Source organism: Halichoerus grypus, chromosome 9 (genome assembly GCF_964656455.1).
Source record: "Halichoerus grypus chromosome 9, mHalGry1.hap1.1, whole genome shotgun sequence".
Taxonomy (NCBI): Eukaryota; Metazoa; Chordata; class Mammalia; order Carnivora; family Phocidae; genus Halichoerus; species Halichoerus grypus.
This window is the reverse complement of record NC_135720.1, coordinates 73,169,359-73,194,743: the sequence shown is the minus strand read 5'-3', so window position 1 is coordinate 73,194,743 and position 25,385 is coordinate 73,169,359. Positions and strand designations below refer to the sequence as shown.

Below are 25,385 nucleotides of genomic sequence, written 5' to 3'. Positions count from 1 at the left end.
TTGGATCTTAAAGTTTGCTTCCCAAATCATGTGAAGCATGTGCTCTGGTCTCCTTGGCCATTTTATTCCTTATTGTAATTCACCAAACTGATGCTATGGTTATAAATCATTCTCCTACATTTGGTCAGTGTGACTCAGTTCATTACCTTTCTCACCCTTGGAGAACTGTAAAAACCCAGCTTGCTAAATCTTCAGAGCTGGGGCTGACGTGCGGTTGCTGGGGACAGCGTGCCTGCCTTCCCCACGCCTACCTCCCATCCATGCCTCATCTCTCTTTTTGGAAAATCCTTTCCAGATGGAGGCTTCCCAGCTTCTTTCTGCGGTGTTATTTCCCCTCCGTGTGGGTATGATGTTCTTCTCCCTGTCCAATTGAAGTTTCTGTTAGAATGGGAGAACTCTGCTCTCAAGTTCAGGGTGGAGTAAGAGAACGAAAGAAGATAATTCGGGCACCTGGGTGGCTCGATCGTTAAGCGACTGCCTTCGGCTCAGGTCATGATCCTGGAGTCCCAGGATCAAGTCCCGCATTGGGCTCCCTGCTCAGCAGGGAGTCTGCTTCTCCCTCTGACCCTCCCGCCCCATGCTCTCTCTCTTTCTCATTCTCTCTCTCTCTCAAATAAATAAATAAAATCTTAAAAAAAAAAAAAAGAAAAAAGATAATTCTATGGCTTCTCCACAGAATGAGAAACTGAATCAACAAGTATTTATTGCCTTTCTGCTCTGAGCCAGCCCTTGTGTGAGTTGCTGGAAATACAGCGGTGAGCAAAGCAGAGGAGGCCCTGCCCTGTTGGTGCTTACGGACAAGACACCGGAGGGAGGAGAACGCCACTGGAGGACTGGTCCGTGTGGTCCTAGCATCGCCTGTACTACGGTGTGATGCAAAGATCTGTTGCCATCTCCAAAGACATCTCCGAAGGGCTCACAGATAGTCATTGTGTCCCAGCACCTAGTAGTCTGTGCAGTAACCATTTGCTGGACTGAACAGAGTCAGGAAATGCTAACTTTAAATTACTTTCTAGTCTGTTGACTACTCTGTGGCTGCCCAGGGCATAAGTGAAGGAGCTGGATTTAGGAGTCCAGACCACTGTCCTCTTTGAGGCGCCAGCAGGTGGAGGAAGGATGCCCACTTGTTAATTAAGCATCTCTCCATTTCAGATGTTGACTGAATATTTATCTGCACAAAATATGAAGTCCTGTTTCTGGCTTTGGAAGTTGTTCCTTTTTTGGCCTTGATTCTGATTTTAAGACCGGGGTAGTCTTCAGGCTTGAGAACACATGCTGTTCCCTGTTTTGCTCCTGGAAACAAGTTGCCACTGTGCAGCAAAGATGTGGGGATAGACAGGAAGACGATGCATCCAGAATTTCTCTGTTAGCTGTCAGTCGCCATATTTTTGAGGTCTGCTGGGTAACTGAGTACTTTCTTGGAAATACCCAGGAACAGCATAAAACTTGATAGTGTGAAGAAATGTGGGAATATGTCCATTTGAGAAGGGAAGAGGTGTGTGTGTGGTGTGTGTGTGTGTGTGTGTGTGTGTGTGTGTGTAATATCTCTAGGCTGAACTGAATGGCCAGAGGTGCAGACTTCAAAAGAAAGATGCACGCTCAAGTCAAAAGATAGTAGTTAGGAGGAGAAGACATCAAAATCCCAGAAGTAACACTTCTTCAATTGAAAGAAATAAAAGTCCACACTCCATGGAAAAAATTGCTGACTTAAAATGGATTCACAGAAAAGGAATCTGCAAACTTGAAAATTAAAGAAATGAGTAAAAGTAGAAGGTAGTGGCTCACACAGAATCTATAAAAAGGAAAAGTACACTGGGGGAAAATGTCTGCCTTTTTTAAGCACTGCCCTGGGAGGAGACCGCAGAGGCTCTGATTTTAGAAGGTAAAGCATACTTCCTTGCTAGGATGTGTTGCCTTATGGAAATGCTTTAGGAATACCCAGGGGCTCTGGTCTATCATGAGCCTGACTCATAGCTTGCAGACTCTCATCTGATCTCTGTGTGGTCCTACCCCACTGAGATGCAGGTAAGCTGAGTGCACCATTAGTCTTCACTTGGGGGCCTAGTCACATCTCTGTGCAATGAGGGGACTAAGCTTCTAAAGCTGCAATTCAGAACTTCTGACCTCGGGCTCCTCAGCTGCCAGAATGCAGCCTAGTCAGGCTTTATGTTTGGTTTCTCAAATGCCTTTGCTTGGAGAGAGAAAGGGTGATGGATTACGAGAGTGACTTCTCTGTGTTTTGCTGGGGACAGTTGTTCCTAGGAATAGAAGGAAGAAAGAGATGAGTACATGAGACCTAAAGAGACCTTTATGGCCCAGGCTGGAACAGAGGTTGACGTCCTGGCTGGCATGCCTACAATTGGAGTTTGGGCATTGAAGGGAAAGAAGATAGCATGCAACTGGGACTTTTGATCTCAAATCTGAATGGGTCATTCAGTCTTCTTCCATGCATACTGGTTACTGTGAGGCTTTGGATCCGTGACCTTGGCCAGCAGCTTCTCCGAGTGCCCTTCTTGCTGTGCTCTCAGCTGTGTATGTGTGTGTGTGTGTGTGTGTGTGCACACACACTCATTTTTTAGGGTGTATAGGCATCTTTTGGATCTCTCCTTAATGTTCTAGTCCTATGACTGAACTGGTGGTCACTGGGAAAACACATCTACTGATGTTTATACCTTAGTATGGAAATCAAGGTCCAACTTCAAGGAAATAGCCCCCTTGGCACGTGTACCCATCATGGCCCTGCAAGGGTGGCCGCGAAGGGCCTTTACTCACTTATATTAGCCTCATGAAAAGCAACTTCTTCCAGAGGAAATGCATCCTAAGCAAGCTTCCTGGAGGAACAGCTGAAAGCACGCCTGCCAACGGCAACAATAACGAAAAATCACAACCGTACCTCAAAACCACACCTGAAAAGGAAGTTAACCTTCTCCATGTGCGCATGTGGTAGTTTAGGCCAAGGCCTAGGATTGGAGGAAGGAGGAAGATCTCAAACCCAAACTGAGAAAGCACGGTTAGCAGGCCGCAGACACCCCTCAAGGCTAATATAATGAAGAAATTGGGCAGAGAGATTTGGGGAGGGGTGCTGAGGAGCCCCAAAGGCACAGAAGGCAGCCGCTTGGCTGAGCGCCGCACCTCCAGTTCGCTGGCTTCAGGGGCTAGCAGCTGCCTGCTCCCAGCAAGCACCCCCGTGAGTGGGCTGCGGTGCCCACTGCCTCTCCCACCCCGGGAGGTGGGAGGTATGGCCCAGACATCGCTTCCCCCCTGTAGTGCAAGTATCAGACTCTGGGGCCGGCTGCCCGGATGTGCTGGTATTTTCCAAACGGTCAATCAGTGCCAGCTTCTGTTTCTGCAAAACTCAGACAGGCAACTCGGGGCTTCAAAAAATGGACAGCGTACAAAATCCGGCCAGACGCCAGCCTTCTGTTTATTTCTTGTCCTTGTGTATTTGGTGGCCCAAGCTAATCAACTTGAGACTTGGATGAAAACTGTTGCCTCATGGGCTTTTTCAAGGGTGCTAGGTGACTGCTTGAGAGGGAAGGCCAGAGGCGCTGGCCCCCCAATCTAATTGGGATTCAAGAACCTAGATGAAATAGCGAAAACAAAAGCCTCCCCCCACCCCCCATCCCACCCCCTGTTATCTAAAAGCTACCAAAATGATGGCAGAAGTTGTCTAGCATTTCATTCTGCTTCCCTGGAGAACCGCTGATAGTCTGGCTCTGCTCTTCACTCCCTCTTGTCTCCAGGCCAGCACTTTGCTCCTCTCTTAAAGGACGGACTTTCCACTTTCAGGATCTCTGCACATGTGACTTGTATGACCCCTTGCTCCCTAGCCATCCCTAAATAGTTCATGTAGATGAACAGGAATGGTATAAGGGAGAGTAAAAGAAGCAATGAAAAAACACTTTCTCTGTGGTAGGTAAGGGGTTGAGATTTCTTTCTTTCTTTTTTTTTTTTTTAAAGATTTTATTTATTTATTTGTCAGAGAGAGAGAGCGAGCACAAGCAGGGGGAGTGGCAGGCGGAGGGAGAAGCAGGGTCCCCGCAGAGCAGGGAGCCCAATGTAGGACTCGATCCCAGGACCCTGGGATCATGACCTGAGCCGAAGGCAGACGCTTAGCCGACTGAGCCACCCAGGTGTCCCAGGGGTTGAGATCTCTTGATGTCTGATGTTTTGTACAGACATAGTCTGTTTGCTAGCTCCTGGCCAGCCCTGTAAGGGTGGCCCTAATGCTTCCTTCTGACCCGAGAGAGTCGCAGGGAGACCTGCTGGGTGTGTGGGCCTGGGCAGCCACAGGTGGGGCTCACCGTTAGGTACCGATGTGGAGAACACCTTACACAGAGATTGGAAAACACTCCCATCTTTATTTCCTTCAGTGTTTTATGTCCTTTTTTGCTATTTTTCTGTTGTCTATTTCGATACTAGATGAAGTCTAGGGCCTCCCTCTGCAGTGCTTATTACACTGGCTGTAATACCTGATTTCCAATAAAAATGAGATGATCAAACCAGACTTCATATTATTTTCCTTAAAAAACAGGAGAGATTCTTACCATATTTTTGACTTGATGGAACAGCATGAATCCCATGATGCATATATTTCTCATTAAAACTTTTAAAGCATCTAAATGAATGCCCTCTGTGTTATTTTTTATTACAGTTTTATTCATTTGTCTAGGGCGCACAGATCAATGAACCCACATGGTGAGTTTGATAGGAGTTGGCTGGCAGGAGAGTTGGTGATGCTTGAAGAAGAGGCCTAGGCTTTTCTATCCCAGACTAGCATTTCTTAGCTTATAACAATAGTGCTGGTTACTATGTATTGATCTTAACTGGGTCCCGGCTACCCGTACTTCATGTAACATCACATTTAATCTTTACAGCAACTCCATGGAATAGGTACTGTTATCATCTTCATTTTCCTGATGGGAAAATTGAAACTTAGATCTTCCCCGGCCCCCGCCCCCCGCCATTGCTCTAAAGGAGGGTTGGCAAACTTTTTCTATAAAATACCAGAAAGTAAATGTTTTAGGCTTTTGGGCCATACTATCTCTGTTGCCACTACCCAGCTCTGCTGTTGTAATGCTAGAGAAGCCATAAAAAAATACAAAAACAAACAGGGGTGGCTGTGTTCCAATAAAACCTTATTTATGGACTCCAATATTTGAATTTCGTATAATTTTATTATGTCACAAAATATTATTTAAAAAATTATTTTCCAGGAGCACCTGGTGGCTCAGACAGTTAAGCATCCAACTCTTGATTTCAGCTCAGGTCATGATCTCAGGGTTGTGAGATTGAGCCCCGTGTCAGGCTCCATGCTGGGTGTGGTGCCTGCTTAAGATTCTCCCTCTTCGTCTGCCCCTCCCCCCTGCTCATGTGCACGCAGGCACGCTCTCTCTCTCTCTCTCTCTCTCTCTCTCAAAAAAAAAAATTGTTTTCCAACCATGAAAAAATATAAAAACATTCTTCACTTGGAGGTTGTACAAAAACAGGCGGTAGTCCAGATTTGCCCACCCTAGTGTAGATAAGCATAAGCAGGAAAGGAGGAATGGGTTAGGATGGGCTGGTGGGAGGCATACTCTTGCCAGAGGGAAGAGCATGTGTGCAGGGAACACAGAGCAGGAAGTCTCCAAGGAACTGCAGGAAATGCAAGCATGGTTTGATAGGGTATGAGGCAAGATAAGAGGAGACACTAAGACCTAAGTCATGACCTTGTAGGACCTTTCAAAGATTTTGGACTTTGTCCTTAGAGCAATGGGAAGCCATTAAAAATATTAAGCAAAGGAATGAAAAGGACATTTTTTTTTTTTTTTTAAATCCCTGGCTGATAGGTGAAGAGTGGATTACAATTGGTCAGTAAGAGTAGAAGCAGAAAAACCAGTGAGGCAGCTTGAGAAGGGGGCCAGGTGGGTGATGATGGTGTCTACTAGTGACCGTAGCCAGAACCATTTCCTGGCAACATATCAAATGGACGTAGAGCAAATGTGAAGACCCTGGTCTTCCAGCTTCAAATCTAGTATCTTCCCTGCATGGTGTGAAATTCTTAAAATTCTCAAATGCGCATTATGTTTGTCCGAATCTGCCATTTATCTCTGAACCCTACACCTGAAGAGCTACTCTTCTCTCACAGACACAATTCTTTCCTTCTGGAGGAAGTGCTCATAAACAAGCATAGTGTTTCTTAGGTTTGAGTTATTTTCATTTCCTGAGGAAATTTATTTCATCAAGGGAAATAATCTCTTATTCAAATAATAAAAAGACCAAAGATAATACTGTGGTAATGGTTTTATGTTGTTTTTGTGCTGGTGTTAGAAAGGCTACTGAATACTTCCTTGAAGGTCAGCTTTTCTTAAAATTTGTATAGCTTTCTTTTCCAAATCAGAAACGGTACATTCTCTTCTCCCTTTGAAGGAATGATTTGTCTGGCTGGGCACTCACAGTAACACTCCAGTTCTGATACTAGCCTCTATCTCTGGATCAGAGCACACTATCCTTTGAACAATATGATACTGAGGGGTTAGAGTCTGTTTCTGTGGGGTCCAGGACTGGGGATTAGGGAAGAAAGGAAAGGGAAAGGTGAGATTTATGCCTTGGGGCAGAGGGGTGATGGTGATGGTGATTTTGCCTCAACTTCTCTGGGGTTGGGCCCTAGAGGCAGCAGCGGGTGATGCTGACCCAAGGTGGGTAGAAGAAGGGGAATTTCAGAAAGTTCTTAGGGGTGGGACCCAGTGGTTGTGACTTCTCAGTGAATCTTGGTTTTGGCTGATCTTTCATTCAAATTTTTCCTTCTATTACTTCTATTTGTTACTTTGTATTCTTTCCCCAATATAAAGCCAGGTCTGTAGGGTCTGTACCTGTATCTCAAGCATCTTCTTCCGTCTCATAATGTACAGTGTCTTGCACACAGTAGATGCTCAATATTGAATACTGGCTCTGTTGATTTGTCACCTTTGGCATCCATGCTGTGCAGCGCAACCTCTTGTTTCAAAGAAGTCAGAGTTTTTAAATCTAAAATCATCACAAAGAAGACACTCGAGACATCCTGAGAATAGGACAAATTTTAGGAGTAAGCAGTAGGCAAGATTCAGGCTTCCACTGAGGATCTTCTCCCATTATGGGGCTTTTGTTGACCTCTTTTCTCTTTGCCACCCCACTTCATTAGCCTTTGGATGCTTGTCTTTATTTTTGCACAGCAGGTGCTCCATATATGTATACTGTGCAAGTTCACTTCCGGTACTGATTTTATTTATTCTCTGTAGACTCTGCATATTCACACAGGTATAGGTGGTGGGGCTGAAGTTGTAAGCTCAGAGACTTTGATATACTCTCTCCCTTCTTCTCTTCCTTCATTTATCAGTTATTGAAAGTTGGTTATGTGCCAGGCACTGGGTTAAGTCCTGGGGGACAGCAACAAAAGAAGACATGGTGTCTGATTTTAAAAAACATTACAGTCTAGCAGAGAGATCAAAGGAAACAATGGCCACTTGGTGTGAAGTATAGGCAGCCATTGAGGACCTCACCCTGACCTAGTGGATGGGACCTCACTGATGCCTTTGCCTTCTGAACTTCTGAATGTGGTCAAGAGCAGGTAGAGTATCTGTGCAGTTGAGGATGAATTAACAGGCTCTACACTTGCCTTTCTCCGTTTGTGCAGGGTGAAGATGTCTGCCCAGAGATTAATCTCTAACAGAACGTCCCAGCAATCTGCACCTAATTCTGATTACACCTGGGAATATGAATATTATGAGATTGGACCAGTTTCCTTTGAAGGACTGAAGGCTCATAAATGTAAGTCTTATATAGTTCCCCATTGTAAACATAATGTATTTGTCTTAACCTGTGAAATCCCCAGTGATTAATTTTCCTGAACATTCTTTTTACACAACTCTGTTCTGTATCCCCCAAGTCCCAGAAAACACCCCCTTCCAAACATAGGCTGACTGCTCAGGGATGGTATTACATGAGTGACAAAGAACTTGAAAGATTCCCTTAGTGGGGGACCCTGAGTCAATGTCATTCTCAAACTGAGATTCTTTTTAAAGTATTAATCATTCCAGCTCTCCCAAACTGTGTGAACATTTGGACCATCAAAAATATGTACAAAAGGAAAGTCTGGAGCTATTATTTGAAGAACCTTCTTTTGTATCTCATGGTCAACTGCATCCTTTCAGCCCTGCTGGGTTTCTGGGGCTGTAGAGAGCAGTCTATCTGTGTGCATTCATAATGATGGACTGGAATAGCCTGCAACCATTCCTAATTCTGCATGGTAGGCATAAATTGTGCTTCATGTTATTGGAGTGATTAATAATCCAGCACAAAGCAAGGAAATACAATTCTGTGCAAGGTTACTGTCCAACTCGAGTCATAACTGCATGCTCCTGGTCAGCACGAAGCATCTGTCTTCCAGGAACTACTGCCCATTCCCAGGTCCTATTGTGGTTACCCAATAAATATCCCAGAGATGTTTGGTTGTTTCAGAATGAATATCCATAGCGTGATAAAAATGTTAGGTTCTTAACTGGTTCAGCTTTATGGGACACCTTAGGAACTAAAAGAAAGATTAGAAATGGAGATGCAAATATGGCAAAGGAAATGCCTTTGCTCTTTTAGTATTTCCTGGGTGCTGCCACTCTGATGTGTGTTGGTGTTCATGATCCCCCACATTCACCTGCTGCTCCCTTGTAAGGAAGGCTTTCTAAACTTTGTTCAGCTTTCTTGAGGTATAATTGACAAAATTGTAATATATTTAAAGGGTACAAAGTGATGATTTGATACACATATACATTGTGAACGGATTCCCTCCATCGAGTTAATCGACATACTCATCACTCAGATATTTCCCTTCATTTATTTATTTTTTGGTGAGAAGATTTAAGTTCTACTCCCACAGATTTCAGTTATATAATACATATTGTCAACTATACTGACCATGTTATATGTTAGATCCTCAGGCCTTATTCCTCTTATAACTGAAAGTTTGTACCTTTTACCAACCTCTCCGTTTTCCCCACCCCCAGTCCCTGGCAACCAATTTTCTACTCTCTGTTTCTATCAGTTTGACTTTTTTTTTGGTTCTTATTTCACATAGCATAATGCCCTCCAGGTTCGCCCATGTTGTCACAAATGACAAGATTTCCTTCTTTTTAAAGGCCAACTACTATTTTAGTGTGTCTGTGTGTGTGTGCATCTATGTAAGTGATGGACACTTAGGTGGTTTCCATGCCTTAGCTATTGTGAATAATGCTGCAGTGAATGTGGGAGTATAGATATCTCTTCAAGATAATGGTTTTGTTTCCTTTGGATATATATCCAGAACTGAGAATGCTGGATCACAGGTAGTTCTATTTTTACTTTTTTGAGGAAACTCCATACTATTTATCATGGTGGCTGTACCAGTTTACATTTCTACCAGCAGTGCACCATGATTCCCTTTTTTCCACATCCTCACCACCATTTTTTATCTCTTGTCTTTTTTGATAATAGATGTCCAAACAGGGATGAGGTGGTATCTCGCTGAGGTTTTGATTTGCATTTCCCTGATGATTAGTGATGGTGAGCACATTTTCATGTGCCTCTTGGCCATTTGGATGTCTTTGGGAAATATCTATTCAGGTCTTTTGCCCACTTTTTAATTGGGTTGCTTTTTGGTATTAAATTGTATGGATTCCTTATATATTTTAGATATTAACCTCTTCTCAGATATGTGCTTTGCAAATATTTTCTCCTTTTCCTTTTGTTGGTGCTTTCCTTTGCTCTGCAGAAGCTTTTTAGTTTGATGTAGTCCCACTTATTTATTTTGTTTCCGTTGCCTTTGCTTTTTGTATCAAATCCAAAAAATCATTGTGAAGACCGATGTCAAGAAGCTTGCCCTCTATGTTTATGACTATTATTTTGAACTCTCTGTCAGGTAAATTGCTTATATCTATTTCATTAAGATCTGGTTTTGGAGATTTATCTTGTTCTTTAGCTTGAAATATATTCCTCTATTTCTTCATTTCCCTTGACTCTCTGTGCTGGTTTCTGTGCATTAGAGAAAACAGCTACCTCTCCCAGTTTTGAGTGGTCTTGTGTAGGAGATCGACCTTGTCATTCAGCCTACCCTGGGCTCCTAGTTGCCTCTTGAACTTTTATGATTGTCAAAGCAAATTTCTTTGTTCTTAGTGGTTCCCAGTATTTGAGGGTGTGTCAAGACCTGCCTGTGTCCCCAAGGGGAAGATTGTGGTCGGCACCTACCTAGATGCAGCCTGATTAGAAGCCAGACCGTTAGGCAGCAGCTGGGGAAGTATGCAATTAAATCCCTGCCAGGGAGAAACTAGGAGATGGAAGTTTGGTAGGAGGGGCGCAGGGCTCCAAGAGCACCAGGCTCTGGGGGTCCTAAACAGACCAGGTTTGGCCACTTGCAGCTGACAAAATCCAAAGGCAGGGAGATGAGTGCTGGTGGAACAAGAAAGGAATTTATTTCAGTGAGGCCGACATTGGGGTAGTTGGCCCTAGTCTGACCCTAGAGGAGAAGAGATAATCATGGAGAAACAGGATCACACCAGTAAAAGCCATGCCGTCAGCTTTCTGCTCTGTTTCATTCCATTTATTAACAGTCAGGTTGAAGGGAAGTTATTTTATTATGACACATTCCATTTAGAATTCCCCTTGGCAATTTACTCTACCCCTTTACTATAATGATCTCTAAATTGTACAGTTCCTAGACAGGACAGAAGTGGCTGCTGGGCTCTGTTAGAAACACCTTTGGAAGGCTTCTCTTGGTTTCCTTAACCAACTGGCGTCATTGGAGTTTCACTCTCTATAAACCTTTATTTTGAATCCTTCTCAGGGAAGGGTGCTTTGGAGAGGGCCAGGGGCTCTGCTTTCCCTGTTTGACTGCCATGCCCATGTCCGTGAAACTTGGTATATAAATAAAACTGCAAGAGCGTTTGGATATTCCTGGGATGAGATGGGAATCTCTGATATTCCCCGAAAGGGGCTCTGGGTAAGAAAGTGCCCTAGGGTCAGGCCATGTGGCAGAGGCTGAGGTAGAGGAAAACTAATGGAAATAATTAGAGGAAGCAAAATTCCGTTTGAAGAGGAATGTGAATAAACAGAGCCACTTAAAGCATATTGTGATAGGAAATGTAGATGCCGTGTCTTTAAGGAAGCATTTGGAAATGCTGTTGGATCACTGGCATTCTCAAGTTCTAACCATAGCCCTGATCCTCCCTAGTCTGCTCCCCTGTGACTTCAAGGGAGGGCCATGACCTTCTCATGCCCCACATTATTGCTGCCTTTTGATCAGCTCCCTGGGGCACTAGAAAGGCAGAGAGAAGGAACTAGGCTGGGTTAAAGGCACCCCTCCTCCCTCCCTGCCCACCCTGAGCTAGAGAAGTGAGAGACTGATGGGGATCCAGCCATGTTTGCAGTGTGAAAGCTGTCCTAATGCGAACACCTTCCAATGTGAATCAACATGACTAGATTAAATTCTCAACTGAGAACTTCAATATAATTCTTGCATATACTTTTAGAATTTGCTTTTCTATGCAGCAGTTGATGAAGTACAGCATGCTGGACTGTCATCATCTGTACGGTGGGGCTTCACAGGCTGCGCTCCCCCAACTGAGATGTTATTACTGCATGTTGGTTGCATTTGTGTCCATGTGTTTCTTTGGTATTTGTCCTTTTGTCATTTTTAGGCTTCAGGGCAAAGTCTACAGTTTCTATTTTTTTGGCATTTTTAATCCAAGGAAAGATACGTTAGTTCTGTGTCCAGAGCACTGAATAAACATTGTTGAATAAAAATTAACTTCAGGGCAATCATATATGTAGAATGAAATATGAATTATTCAGAGTAAATTGCTAATCTGATTTCTTAACTTCAGAAAAAGGGCAATACATAATTTAATTAGAATAATGCTTTGCATTTAAACACATTTAATGTGTTTTTTTAAAACTTAATGTGTTTTTGTTTTTTTTAATTTCTAAGCATTCTCACTGTAATGTCATGTAGGTAAACTTAGAATAGATCAGAAAATATAAAATATTTTTAGCCATTCTGACTGGTGTGAGGTGGTATCTCATTGGCGAGGATGCGGAGAAAGGGGAACCCTCCTACACTGTTGGTGGGAATGCAAGCTGGTGCAGCTACTCTGGAAAACAGTGTGAAGATTCCTCAAGAAGTTGAAAATAGAGCTACCCTATGACCCAGCAATTGCACTACTGGGTATTTACCCAAAGGATACAAATATAGTGATCTGAAGGGGCAGCTGTACCCCAATGTTTATAGCAGCAATGTCCACAATCGCCAAAATATGGAAAGAGCCCAGATGTCCATTGACAGATGAATGAATAAAGAAGATGTGGGGACTGCTGAGCCCCCGTCCGTCCGCCGCCACCCACTCCAGACACAGAACATCCAGTCATGGATAAAAATGAGCTGGTGCAGAAGGCCAAACTGGCCGAGCAGGCTGAGCGATATGAAGACATGGCAGGCTGCATGAAGTCTGTAACTGAGCAAGGAGCTGAATTATCCAATGAGGAGAGGAATCTTCTCTCAGTTGCTTATAAAAATGTTGTAGGAGCCCGTAGGTCATCTTGGAGGGTCGTCTCAAGTATTGAGCAAAAGACGGAAGGTGCTGAGAAAAAATAGCAGATGGCTCGAGAATACAGAGAGAAAATTGAGACCGAGCTAAGAGATATCTGCAATGATGTACTGTCTCTTTTGGAAAAGTTTTTGATCCCCAATGCTTCACAAGCAGAGAGCAAAGTCTTCTATTTGAAAATGAAAGGAGACTACTACCGTTACTTGGCCGAGGTTGCTGCTGTTGATGACAAGAAAGGGATTGTGGATCAGTCACAACAAGCATACCAAGAAGCTTTTGAAATCAGCAAAAAGGAAATGCAACCAACACATCCTATTAGATTGGGTCTGGCCCTTAACTTCTCTGTGTTCTATTACAAAATTCTGAACTCCCCGGAGAAAGCTTGCTCTCTTGCAAAGACAGCTTTTGATGAAGCCATTGCTGAACTTGATACATTAAGTGAAGAGTCCTACAAAGACAGCACGCTAATAATGCAATTACTGAGAGACAACTTGACATTGTGAATATTGGACACCCAAGGAGACGAAGCTGAAGCAGGAGAAGGAGGGGAAAATTAACCGGCCTTCCAACTTTTGTCTGCCTCATTCTAAAATTTACACAGTAGACCATTTGTCATCCATGCTGTCCCACAAATAGTTTTTTGTTTACGATTTATGACAGGTTTATGTTACTTCTATTTGAATTTCTATATTTCCCATGTGGTTTTTATGTTGAATATTAGGGGAGTAGAGCCAGTTAACATTTAGGGAGTTATCTGTTTCATCTTGAGGTGGCCAATATGGGGATGTGGAATTTTTATACTAGTTATAAATGTTTGGCATAGTACTTTTGGTACATGTGGCTTCACAAGGGCCAGTGTTAAAACTGCTTCCATGTCTAAGCAAAGAAAACTGCCTACATATTGGTTTGCCCTGGTGGGGAATAAAAGGGATAATTGGTTCCAGATACAGGTGTAGTTTTTGTGGGTACTTTAAGGTTTGGAGCACTTATAAGGCTGTAGTAGAAATGGGTATTCTGTGGATATTACGTATTGAACCATGAGTATCTGTGGAATACTCTCAATGTGCACACCTTTGACTACAGTTGCAGAAGTGTTCCTTTAATTGTGACCCAATTTACTCTGGATAAGGGCAGAAACGGTTCACATTCCATTATTTGTAAAGTTACCTGCTGTTTGCTCTCATTATTTTTGCTACACTCCTTTTATTTGTATTTAAATGTTTTAGGCAACCTAAGAACAAATGTACAAGTAAAGACGCAGTAAAAATGAATTGCTTGATATCCATTACTTTATGTATATCAAGTACAGCAGCAAAATAAAAATCCCATGTATTTAACATTTTTTAGGGGTTTTTTGGTTTTGTTTTGGGGTTTTTTTTTTTTTTTTTGCTTTTGTGATTTTTTTTTTTTGATACTTGCCTAACATGCATGTGCTGTAAAAATAGTTAACAGGGAAATAACTTGAGATGATGGCTAGCTTTGTTTAATGTCTTATGAAGTTTTCATGAACAATCCAAGCATAATTGTTAACACGTTTTTAAGTTCATGTAAGTGGAATAAAAGTTTTATGAATGAAAAAAAAAAAGATGTGGTCTAGAGATACAATGGGATATTACTCCGCCATCAAAAAAAAAAAAAAAAAAAATGAAATCTTGCCATTTACAATGACATGGATGGAACTAGAGGGTATTATGATAAGTGAAATAAGTCAGTCAGAGAAAGACAGTTATCATATGATTTCACTCATATGTGGAATTTAAGAAACAAAACAGGGGATCATAGGAAAAGGGAGGGAAAAATAAAGTAAGACTAAATCAGAGAGGGAGACAAACCATAAGAGACTCTTAACCATAGGGAAAAAATAGGGTTGTTGGAGGGGAGGTGGATGGGGTGATGGGCATTAAGGAGGGCACTTGATGTAATGAGCACTGGGTGTTATATACAACTGATGGATCACTAAACTCTACCTCTGAAACTAATAATATACTATATGTTAATTAACTGAATTTAAATTTAAAAAACTTAAAAAAAAGAAAATGTAAAATAATTCAACTTTGGTGCCTCCCCCAGATTTAAGACCCTATAATGTATGTGCCAGCCTGTGTAGACAATCCAGTGTCATCCCTGTCCCAAGGACATCCACTTGTGATTATTACCCAAGATAGGATCAAGGAAGGGCCCATGTAGAGAAGCATAAACATGTCACGGGGTTCAAAGGAGGGAGAAAACACAACAGTTAGGGAAATTAGTCCAGGCTTTGTGAGGGAGATGGTGTAAGGAATGGGCCTTGAAGGATGGATACACTTTCATTAGCTCTATGTTGGGGAAAGTTGTTCCAACCAGGTGAGGGTAAGAGCCCCTGAAAAGGTGTGGATCTTAGGAAGTTATGGCTAAGAGTTAAGGCAAATACAGGCACACAGTGTTCCCTTGTCTACTTGGAAACATGGGTTTTAAAGTATAGGTGAACTGGGAGAAACTGATGCTAATTTTAACCATAATAGCTGGCAAATATGAGGCACATTTTTCTCAGATGCCAGACATTCTAGAAAGTGCTTTACTTATGGAATCTCTTTTAATTTGGAAAAGGTCAAGCCTAGTTTTGCCAAAGAGTTTTTTTGTTTGTTTTGTTTTTGCTTTGCCGAAGAGTTTTTTTTATAAAGCAGCAATATTAACAGAGTTGTCATAAAGTAGTTTCATCCAGGGATGAGACAGAGGAAAGGTAGAAGACAGGGAGAGCACGCAGGAGGTTATTTGTATGTTCTCAAGAAGTAATGAGGACTTGAGTTATTCCTGCATGAATGTAAGTGAAAATACAAAATTGGGTTCCTTTGAATTAAAATTCATTTTAATTAAGTAGGCTCCACCCCCAACATGGGGCTTGAACTCATGACCTTGACAGCAAGAGTTGCATACTCTACCAACTGAGCCAGCTAGGCACCCCCAGAATTTATTTTAAATTTCACATTGCAGTCTCTGCTAAAAAGGATATTTTCTAACTCAGGAAACTTCAGTGGAATCTTAAGGACCTAGATGGTCTACCCTCTGTCCTGGGTTCCTTCATTAAGATATGGAAACCACGAATCAATAAGGCCAAAGTTTCTCAAAGCTATCTGAGACAGAAACCTGGAGGCATGCAGGCTCTTCCCTCACCCTCATTCCCTACATCTTACCTGCCCCCAGTTGACTAATGGGTCAAGATTGTCTTATCAGATTGTCGACTTTCTTCTCTTATTTCGGGTAACAAAACACTCAGATTCTTGAATGTTCAAGTTTTAAACTGCTGTGAAGTACTAATCCCAGTATTAACTGTTTACAGATTCCATTGTGATTGGATTTTGGGTTGGTCTCGCTGTCTTCGTGATTTTCATGTTTTTTGTGCTGACTTTGCTGACAAAGACAGGAGCGCCACACCAAGAGTAAGTTTGGGTCTTTCCTAAATATCTATTAAGCCCCTTGGGGAACTAAATAAACAGACATACTATCCAGGGCTGGGGTTGCTTCCAATGGTGGAAAAAAGGGGCTGGTTACGGATTTACTGCCTGGACCCAGTTGCCTTTGGGTGGGATCCACCTTCTTCCTGGCACTCTGCCTCTTGCCTCTGGGGCTTGTTTTCAAGAGGACCCTTGTGAACCTAGGTTTCACACTGATCTAGGCCTGATTTTTATTTTGAAATGTTTATTAATTAGGATGTATTTTCTCCTTACTCCCAAAAGAATTTAGATGACTCACAAGACCAAAACCAGTGGGGGGAAAAAAAAGACAGTAGCAAAATGGGATGAAAACCAGTTTTAAAAAAAAACATTTCAAGGAGCAGAGAAATAGTTATAACTGGGTACTCAGTTGAATTAATTATTGACAATAAACAGTGAGTTCAACACTGAGCTTCCTTGAAACTAGGATAAAAAGAGAAACACCAAGGATTATGTAATTCTCGGGGCAGGATAAAGAACATTTGTGTTGGGCCTTGGATTTATGAGGAAATTATTACACGGCGCTTAAAGAACATTGAGTAACATCAGAAGGTATCTGTTCAGTCGTGAATTGCAAAAAACTCAGAAATGTTTTCGAGGATTTTTATTATCCCAACTCTTCAGACAAAGCAAGAAATAACATGTGGAATACCTTTTTAGTCAGTTCCAGCCAGCAGAGAGAACACACTCATATTAGGTAATTGGAAGAGCTTTTGCACGAGTTGTGGCCAGATGAGAGGATAGCCTGACTGAAAGTGCAGGACCCCCCTCGCCCCCTGCCCCGGGCTAGCAACACTGAGGAGCAGGTAACCACCCTAGATCTGAAGGGGACCCAGGAGTCCTGTGGAACGGGTGGCTGAAAGGAGCTGTGACTCCGGGTTGAGGGACACAGCTAGCCCGATGGGCCCTCTCAGGGAGGGAGCCTCAAAATAAATACCAAGTCCTTGTTTTCCTTCTTCCTTCCACCTCTCACCATTGCTCTCCACTGGCTGAGCACAGTGGCACAGTAGGCTGCAGCCAGTCTCCATCAGAGGTCAGTTCTCTAGGGCACAGAGCACACGGCAGCCCGTGGAATGACGGAGGGCGACACGGGAGAGTGAATGGAAGACGTGAAGCGCGAATCCTACCGTTTTACATCGGGTCGGTCTCTTACTCCTCATAGCCGGGCAACAGGATTCTCGTTGTTACATCTCATCATGCTCTCTCCAGCGGCTGTTGTTCAGGCTTCGGCCTGCACTTGCACACTCTTAACAAGTTCCCGGATGAAGGGAGCAGTTCTGCTCTTCACTGAGCTATTTTCAGACATTAAGGTGTAGAAAAAAAAATTAAACACATTTTAAATGAAAGGAAAATAACATCTTATTGAAGCCTATGGAGACATCTGCTTGAGAATCTCTTTACTAGCCACTAAAAAGCCACTAAAAAGACAGGGACCTTCCCTTTCTTCTGTGTCCTCATAGAATCTGTACATGCCTTTGCTTCTATATTATACTGGCCCAGGGAACTTGAAGATACGGTGTGGGTTGCAACAGTGGTAAGAAAAGCAGAGGACAGACTCAGATTCGGCAACATCTTATAGAGTGGTCAGGGAATAACAGCACTATTACCTTCCTTTTCTTCAAAGGGACAGATGGATTTTCGCAGGACTATTGGGATGTGTTTGCTTGTTACAGGATGCAGGTGATCTTTATGCTTGAGAACACCCTACCCCCAAATAAAACATGACTTTGGGTCATGATGAATTTTATGCATCAACTTGCTGAGGCCATGATACCCAGATATTTGATCAAATCTTATTCTAAGTGTTTCTGTGCTTATTTTTTTTTAATGAGATAACATTTAAATCAGTAGACTCTGAGTAAAGTAGATCATCCTCCATAATGCAAGTAGGTTTCATCCAATCATTGGAAGGCCTTCCTTGAAAGAGAATGACGTCTCTCAGGCGAAAAGGAATTCTGGCAGAAGATTGCCCACAGTCTCACTCTGCAACTCTTCCCTGGGGCTCCAGCTTGCCCGCTTACCTGGCAGATTTTGGACTTGCTGCTAGCCTCTGCAATCACATGAACCAATTCCTTAAAATAAATCTCTCTCTCTCTCTCAGTAGTTAGACGCACGCGCACACACACTCCTGTTGTTTTTGTTTCTCTGGAGCCCTAACTGATACATTTCCTTAATATGTCATGGTGACCCTGGGTAGCTGAGGCTTGTATTTCCAGTCTTTCAATCGGCAGTTCAGTCCTACCGCTAGATGGTTTTTCTTTTGGTGGTGGTTCTGAATAATCTCAATGAAGGAACAGTGGTTATTGTAACTCTATACTTTTAATGAGGTTAAGGAGAAAGTCTAACCTTTTTTGACTTTAATAAAATAATGAATCAGCCCTCAGGGCCATGTTGTAAATGCTTTTTGGAGTCTGAAGCAGTATAAGATATGGCATTTGGTTGCACTATATCATAATAGAAAACTGAAAGAAACAGACATGAGGCAAAATCAGCTAAAAAGGTTTTTAGATCTTAGTAAGGTTGACATTTATTTGGCAGAAATTTTCTCTAAAAGAGACATTATTTTTTCCACTCAGTCAACTTTAATATAAAACAACCAATTTAAGCTTCTCCATGTGATAATTAGGCATGGAGGAAAGAATGATAAATCATTGAGAATAATAAGCACTTTTTTTTTTTTTTAATATTTACCATCTGCTAGAGTCTACTAATCACTTCATATGTATAATCTCACTAAGTCCTCACAGGAAGATGAAGTAAATCCTGTAAGCATTCCAACTTTACAGATGAGAAAAATGTATCACTTGTCTGTGGTCTCACAGGTAAAAACAAATGTTGGTCCAGGTCTCAAACTAAAGCCTCTTTGACTCTGAAGCTCCTTGTTATTAACCACTACACGAAATGATCTCATATTGGTAATTTTTAATCTCTTCCTTCTCCTGAACTAAAGATTCTAGCAACCAATCACATTCGTTTCCTTCTATCACATCCTGGACCATGCATGGGCTCTGGAGTCAAACATTTCCAGATTGACTTACTGAGACTTTGGGCTGGATCCTTAACTTCTCTTTGCTTGAGATTCTGCCTTTATAAAAATAAAATAGTATCTGCCTCCTAGGATTATTGTAAAGGTTCAATGAGCTGATGCCTGTGGAACAGCTCACAGGCTGGATTCACAGTGGTACTCAGCAAAGATTTGTCCATCCCTGGTGTGCTGGTGGTGGTCCTGCTGAGAGCTGGGGATCTAGGTAAACAGGAGGAGGGAGAAGAACAAGAAACCCATGCTCCCATGGGACAGCCATGCCCTAAGCATTCACATTTTATCTGCACTTGGGAGTCTTCTACCCCAGCCTCACCTTGGGTGTGTCTCTCAGGCAAATGGTGGGATGATTTTAGAAAGGAGGCTAAGTAGAGAGTCTTAGTGATGGTTTGGAAGGACTGACATGTCTGAATGCTGACTGCTTTATGTATCAGGCTCTCTGGTGGTTTGTCACAAAGAACAGTTACTTCCTCAAGTAAGATATCGGACAGCATCCTTTTGGAATATGACTCTGACACTCTGGTTAAGATCCCTGATCCAGTCTGCAAGTTCAGAATGGACTAGTGCTGAGTCTCCTGTGTAATTCTATCTTTTTCTCCGTGGAGGTATTTCAGGACAGGATGTGAATCTCCTTGAAAGTAGTAAGATACAAGGATGGTGGATACGATAACCCATGCCTCTCCTCCTTATGCCCATGCCCACAACAGACATCACTAATCAACTGTGCTATCTACCTACAGAGCCCAGACTTGGCCTTAGAATTGTTTTCAAAACGTCACTTTGGGGGCACTTGGGTGTCTCAGTCAGTTAAGCATCTGACTCTTGATTTCAGCTCAGCTAATGATCTCAGGGTCCTGAGATCGAGCCCTGAGTGGGGCTTTGCGCTCAGCGGGGAGTCTGCTTGAGATTCTTTCTCTCCCTCTACCCCTCCCCTACTGCGCTCACACGTGGGCTCACACAAGCTCTCTCTCAAAGTAAAGAAATAAATCTTAAAAAAAAAAAAACACAAAAAAAACAAAACACCACTTTGGGCAGCCATCAGGAATCAATCCCAGTTTACCGAAGAGAGACTATCTATTTGCCATCCCTGGCTAGACTTTCATTTAACAGTGTTGGATGGTAGGAGTGGAGATCCACAGAGCCAATGACATCACAATAAAATGGGTAAGTTGTTTTCCTGAAGATTTCAAATTGGGATCATATTAGCATAAGAACTTCAATTCTGGAGTCACTGACTTCTCAGTGGCTTTTGTGAAGAGTGGGAATGTATAATAATCAGATTAGGTTATGAGACGGTAATAAACAGCTCCTCAAATCTCAGTATGACACAACACACGTTTATTTCTTACTCAAGCTACATGTTTGCCGAGGGTCAGCAATGGATGGATAGAAGCTTCTCGACTTGTATCTGCACTGTCTCCAATACTCAGCCTCCTGGGTTACTATAACAGGGAAGAACATCTGTGGATCTCACACCTGCTCTTCTGTTCTTCAGCCAGGAGGAACACATCCCTTCCTCTCACAACTCATTGGCCACAACTAGCCACATCCGCGGACTGCCCCCGCTGAGAAGGGTAATCTGGGGTCCAGAAGAAGAGAACCAGATACTCATGAACACCAGTAAAGTATACTGGAGAGGAAAAAAAGACTATTACAAAGCTGACATCACCTTTCTTAAAAGCTTTTAGGCCCAAGAAACAGCTTTAATGGGGATTATTTTTCTTATGGAATATTTGCTGTCGTGTGTTGGAGGGCGTGGAGAAAACCCCCTCTTACAGGATCCTTTCTGGACAATGAAGATAAAAGAACCATTTGCTCCTGCTTTCTCAGCTAAGGAGCCATTTACTCTATGTGCTGTCTTGTTAAAGCATTATAGCCCCATTATCATAAATCTGCCAGAGAGAGAGTAACAGAAAAGGCTTGGATCACATTTTTATGTTGAATGTTTTGGACTTCCTAAAAAAACTATCAAACCCCTGATATCATATGCTTCAAATACCCTCCTTTTTGTAGCCTTTGCTAAGTGCACCTTGTCCAAGTGGGGATGTTCTTCATTTGGGAGTGAGTGCAGAATTGCTTGTGACCTTATAAAAACGGAAATTCCATTTTACCTTGAATTGCAATTTACCCGAATATGGCACTCGCTAAAGGATGGGTACAGTGCACCTAAAAGCTAATAGCAAGAAAATGTCAGTGCTCAATGTTTTTGATAATGACCAAGGCCACAGGAACTAGTGGGCAAAGTGCAGACATAGTGTGTATTCCCGAGGAAGCCCTGACATTTTGAGAGGTCTCCCACCTCTTTTCATGAGCAGGGCAAACTTGAAGACAGTCGTGGGTATGCTAAGACTCAGCACGGCAGCAAACACTTCATTTATAAAAAATTGTAATAAATCTGAAAAAAAATCCCTAGAGGAATAACGGGGCATTACAAGTGTTTTCCTTCTCTACATGGAGGTGAGAGATTCTGTCCACCTGACCTGAATTATCTTTTGGGTCACAGAGGAGGGAGCACTGTGCTTAACACTGGGGGTGGCTGTGTCTTTGATGGGAACGGGGCTTTGGAGCACCCGCAGAGACAGCTGCCCAGTACACTCACTGAGGGTCTAATGACTGCAAGGCCCTTTGGGAGATGCAAAGATGAACCAAATACAGCATAGCAGTGTAGAGGAGAAGAAGGGCTGTACATAGATAGCTCTGCCAAGAGGCAGGAAGAGATGCATCTTGTCAGTGAAGTACAGCAGGAGAGAAGGGACAGATTCCTTCCCATTGGGAGATAAGAGAGTCTCCCTAGAGACAGTGAAGTTTGCGTTGGACAGTGAAGAAGGTATTTGACTTTGATGGATAGAGCGGGGGGAAGGGCCCATTGGGCAGGAGGAACAGCACAAGCAAAGCACAGAGAGGGACAGCCCAGAGTGCATCTGGGGATGGTCAGGTGCCATGTGGCTGGACCGTAGGGTTAGCGAGGGGACTGGTGGGAGAGCACACCAGAAAGACCGGCTGATGCAAGGGTGGGGAGCCTGAGCTGTCAGGCAGAGAGTCTGGGGAGTCGGTGAAAGTCTGTGAGCAGGGGAGTATCATAGAAATAATGCCAATCAGTGCCAGTACCAGAGGACTGGGTGTTAGAGGCTCTCTATTCAGGTATAGAAAATTCCCCAGGGATAGAGAATACATGACACAACCCATGGGGAGAAGAAGGAAAAAACCAAGAGTCAGAACAGTCTGAACAGTCTTTTTATTCTGGCTGGTGGAGTTCAGTAAGGTTGCAACAAATAGGCTAAGTCCCAATTGTATTTCTTAAAACAAGATGAAAATGAGAAATAACAAACTCTTAAAACAAAGAAATGAAACATGATTTCACAGTTCAGTTTCCTATCAGAATAAACTATTGTAATTTTTAAAAAGTTAAGATGACATGGGAGAACTTCTCTTGAACACCCTAGCTGGATCATCAATTTCATGATGACAAGATCTAGAATAGGTAGGAATGGAACAAAAACATCTAAAAATGCTAAAATTGTGGGCGATTCTAAATTTTCTGACCAGTTGTCTTCATTTGTTCAGGCTGCTATAGGAGAGTACCATAGACTAGAAGGCTTATAAATCACAGAAATCCGTTCCTTACAGTTTTTGGAGGCTGGGAAGTTCAAGATCAAGGTGCTGGCATATTCGGTATCTGGCTCATAGATGGTAGACTTTTCACTGTGTCCTCACATGAAGGAAGGAGTGCGGGATCTTTCTGGGGCCTCTTTATAAGGGCACTAATCCCATTCATTAAGGTTAAGTCTCCTTTTCCAAAGGCCCCACCTCCTAATACCGTCACATGAGGGAGTAGATTTCAACATATCAGTTTTGGAGGGACACAGACATTCAGCCTATAGCACAAATATTCTTCAGTATTCTCTCTTTTCCTTGTGATAACTTATGACATGGTATTAATTACTAGTCCAGTAAACATCTCAAAGTTTCTCATTCTCAGTGTTTCAGTTTTTGAAGCTTCTGGCTTTAACTGTAATTTCAATCAAGGTAGAATTTAAGATGTTTGACCCTTGTAGTTTTTCATTTTCCCAGGTGTAACCAAAGCTGTAGGAGAACAAGTTGACTTTAAACTCTCTTAACTGATCTAATAGGTGCCATAGAGCATTGTTTTTCCCTATGCCAGCAGAATTTGAGAGGATGAGAAAGTCAGAACTAGATCTCTTCTCTTTGGGAGCATAACAACGCCCAGAGCAGTCCCCAGTCCATCTACAGGCTGGAGAGACATCCTTAACAATATGGCATGTGGTCCTTTGCTAAAAACGAAATTAAGACAACATCCAGCTGCAAACTTCCTCCTGCCTAATTAGTGAGAATCCTTTGATATTCACTGCATTACATACATAGGAATATTTTTGGATGTGACTCATGAGGGCCAGACTGCTTTAAAAAATGGGTAACCACTGAGGGGCAATATTTTCACTGGCTTTCCTTGAAACCATTCTTACCAATAAGTGGCAGGAAGTCTTCCCCATGGACCTTGAGCCCCTGCAGCCTCCAAGCCTGGCCAGTTGTAGAAAGTGCAAAATGTCCCTTTTTAGTAGCTCTTTGGTATATGAGTTCCAGGAGGTGGCACCATATATAATGCATGAAGGGCCAAGAGGTGATAGGTAGGTGGGTTCCAGTTCCAATAACGGCAGAGTAGCTTGCTTTAAATTACCTTGCAGATAACCATTATAAAATTTAGACAAAATGTAAAGAATGACTAATGGAAGGCATTGGAGACTAAATACTGGCAGACAAAAACAGAAGGGCCTTTGGCCCTTGAAAGGAGGAAACTTCATTAATTTCTGTCTACGGTTTTATGGCTTTCCAATTACAAGCATGGTTTATTTTTCCATATACTAAGGTCTTCCTTTATTCCATTTGCAGTGTTTTAAAATTTTCAATGTATAGTCTTGCACATCCTGTGTTAATTTTTTTCCCAAGTACAGTCATACCTTGTAGACATTGCAGGTTTGGTTCCAGACCACCACAATAAAGCGAATGTTGTAATAAAGTGAGTCAAATGAGTTTTTTTGGTTTCACAGAGCATATAAAAACTATGTTTACATTGTACTGTAGTCTATTAAGTCTGCAATAGCATTATGTCTAAAAATTAAATGTACATACTTTAATTTAAAAGTACTTTAATTGCCAAAAAAATACTGTCATCTGAGCTTTTAGCAAGTAATCTTTTTGCTGGCGGAGGGTCTAGCTTCAATGTTGATGGCTGCTGACTGATCAGAGTGGTGGTTGCTGAAGGTGGGGGTGGCTGGGCAATTTCTTAAACATGAAGTTTGCCGCATTGATTGACTCTTCCTTTCACAAACGATTTCTCTGTAGCATTCATGCTGTTTGTTAGCATTTTAGGTACAGTGGAACTTTTTTCAAAATTGGAGTCTGTCCTCTCAAATCCTGCTGCTGCTTTATCAACTAAGCTTATGTAATATTCTAAATCCTTTGTTGTCATTTCAACAATCTTTATAGCGTCTTTACCAGGAGTTGATGCCATCTTAAGAATCCACTTTCTTTGTTCGTCCATAAGAAGCAGTTCTCATCCTTTCAGGTTTGGATCACGAGATTGTAATAATTCAGTCCCATCTTCAGGCTCCACTCGTATTCGGTTCTCTTGCTGTTTCCACCACATCCGCAGTTACTTCCTCCACTGAAGTCTTGAACCCCTGAGGGTTGGAATCGACTTCTTCCAAACTCCTGTTCATGTTGATTTTTTTTTTACCTCTTTTCATAAATCATGAATGTTTTTAATGAATGGCAAATCCTTTCCAGGAGGTTTTCACTTGTCTTTGCCTAGATCCACCAGAGGAATCATTCACTGTCACGGTAATAGTCTTATGAAATATATTTCTTAAAAAGTAAGACTTTTTTTTGGCAGTTTCTCAACTTTATTAGCCTGGAGTTGGTCCCTGACAGCTCCAGGGGCTAAAAAGTAAGACTTGAAAGTCAAATTTACTCCTGATTCATGGGCTGCAGAATGGATGTCGTATTAGCAGGCATGAAAACGACATGAATTTTGTTTTCGTGCATCTCCGTCAGAGCTCTTGGGTGACCAAGTACATTGTCAGTGAGCAGTAATATTTGGAAAGGAATCTTTATTTTGAGCAGTAGGTCTCAACAGTGAGCTTAAGATATTCAGTAAACCATGTTGTAAACAGATGTGCTGTCATCTAAAATTTGTTGTTCCATTTATAGAGTACAGGCAGAGTAGATTTAGCATAATTCCTTAGCGCCACAGTATTTTCAGAATGGTGCATG

The 25,385-nt window shown here is 42.3% G+C and overlaps 1 protein-coding gene and 1 pseudogene across 1 annotated transcript in view; both read left to right on the top strand.

The window, feature by feature from the left end:
* MRAP2 (melanocortin 2 receptor accessory protein 2) overlaps window positions 1-25,385 on the top strand; it is a 43,257-nt gene that overhangs the window by 13,492 nt on the left and 4,380 nt on the right. The window contains exons 2-3 of the mRNA XM_036101003.2: window positions 7,652-7,785; window positions 15,901-16,000. Coding sequence (XP_035956896.1) covers window positions 7,659-7,785; window positions 15,901-16,000 — 227 coding nt within the window. The 5' untranslated portion in view covers window positions 7,652-7,658. The remainder of the gene's footprint in view (window positions 1-7,651; window positions 7,786-15,900; window positions 16,001-25,385) is intronic.
* On the top strand, window positions 12,350-13,921 carry LOC118541386 (14-3-3 protein zeta/delta pseudogene; annotated as a pseudogene).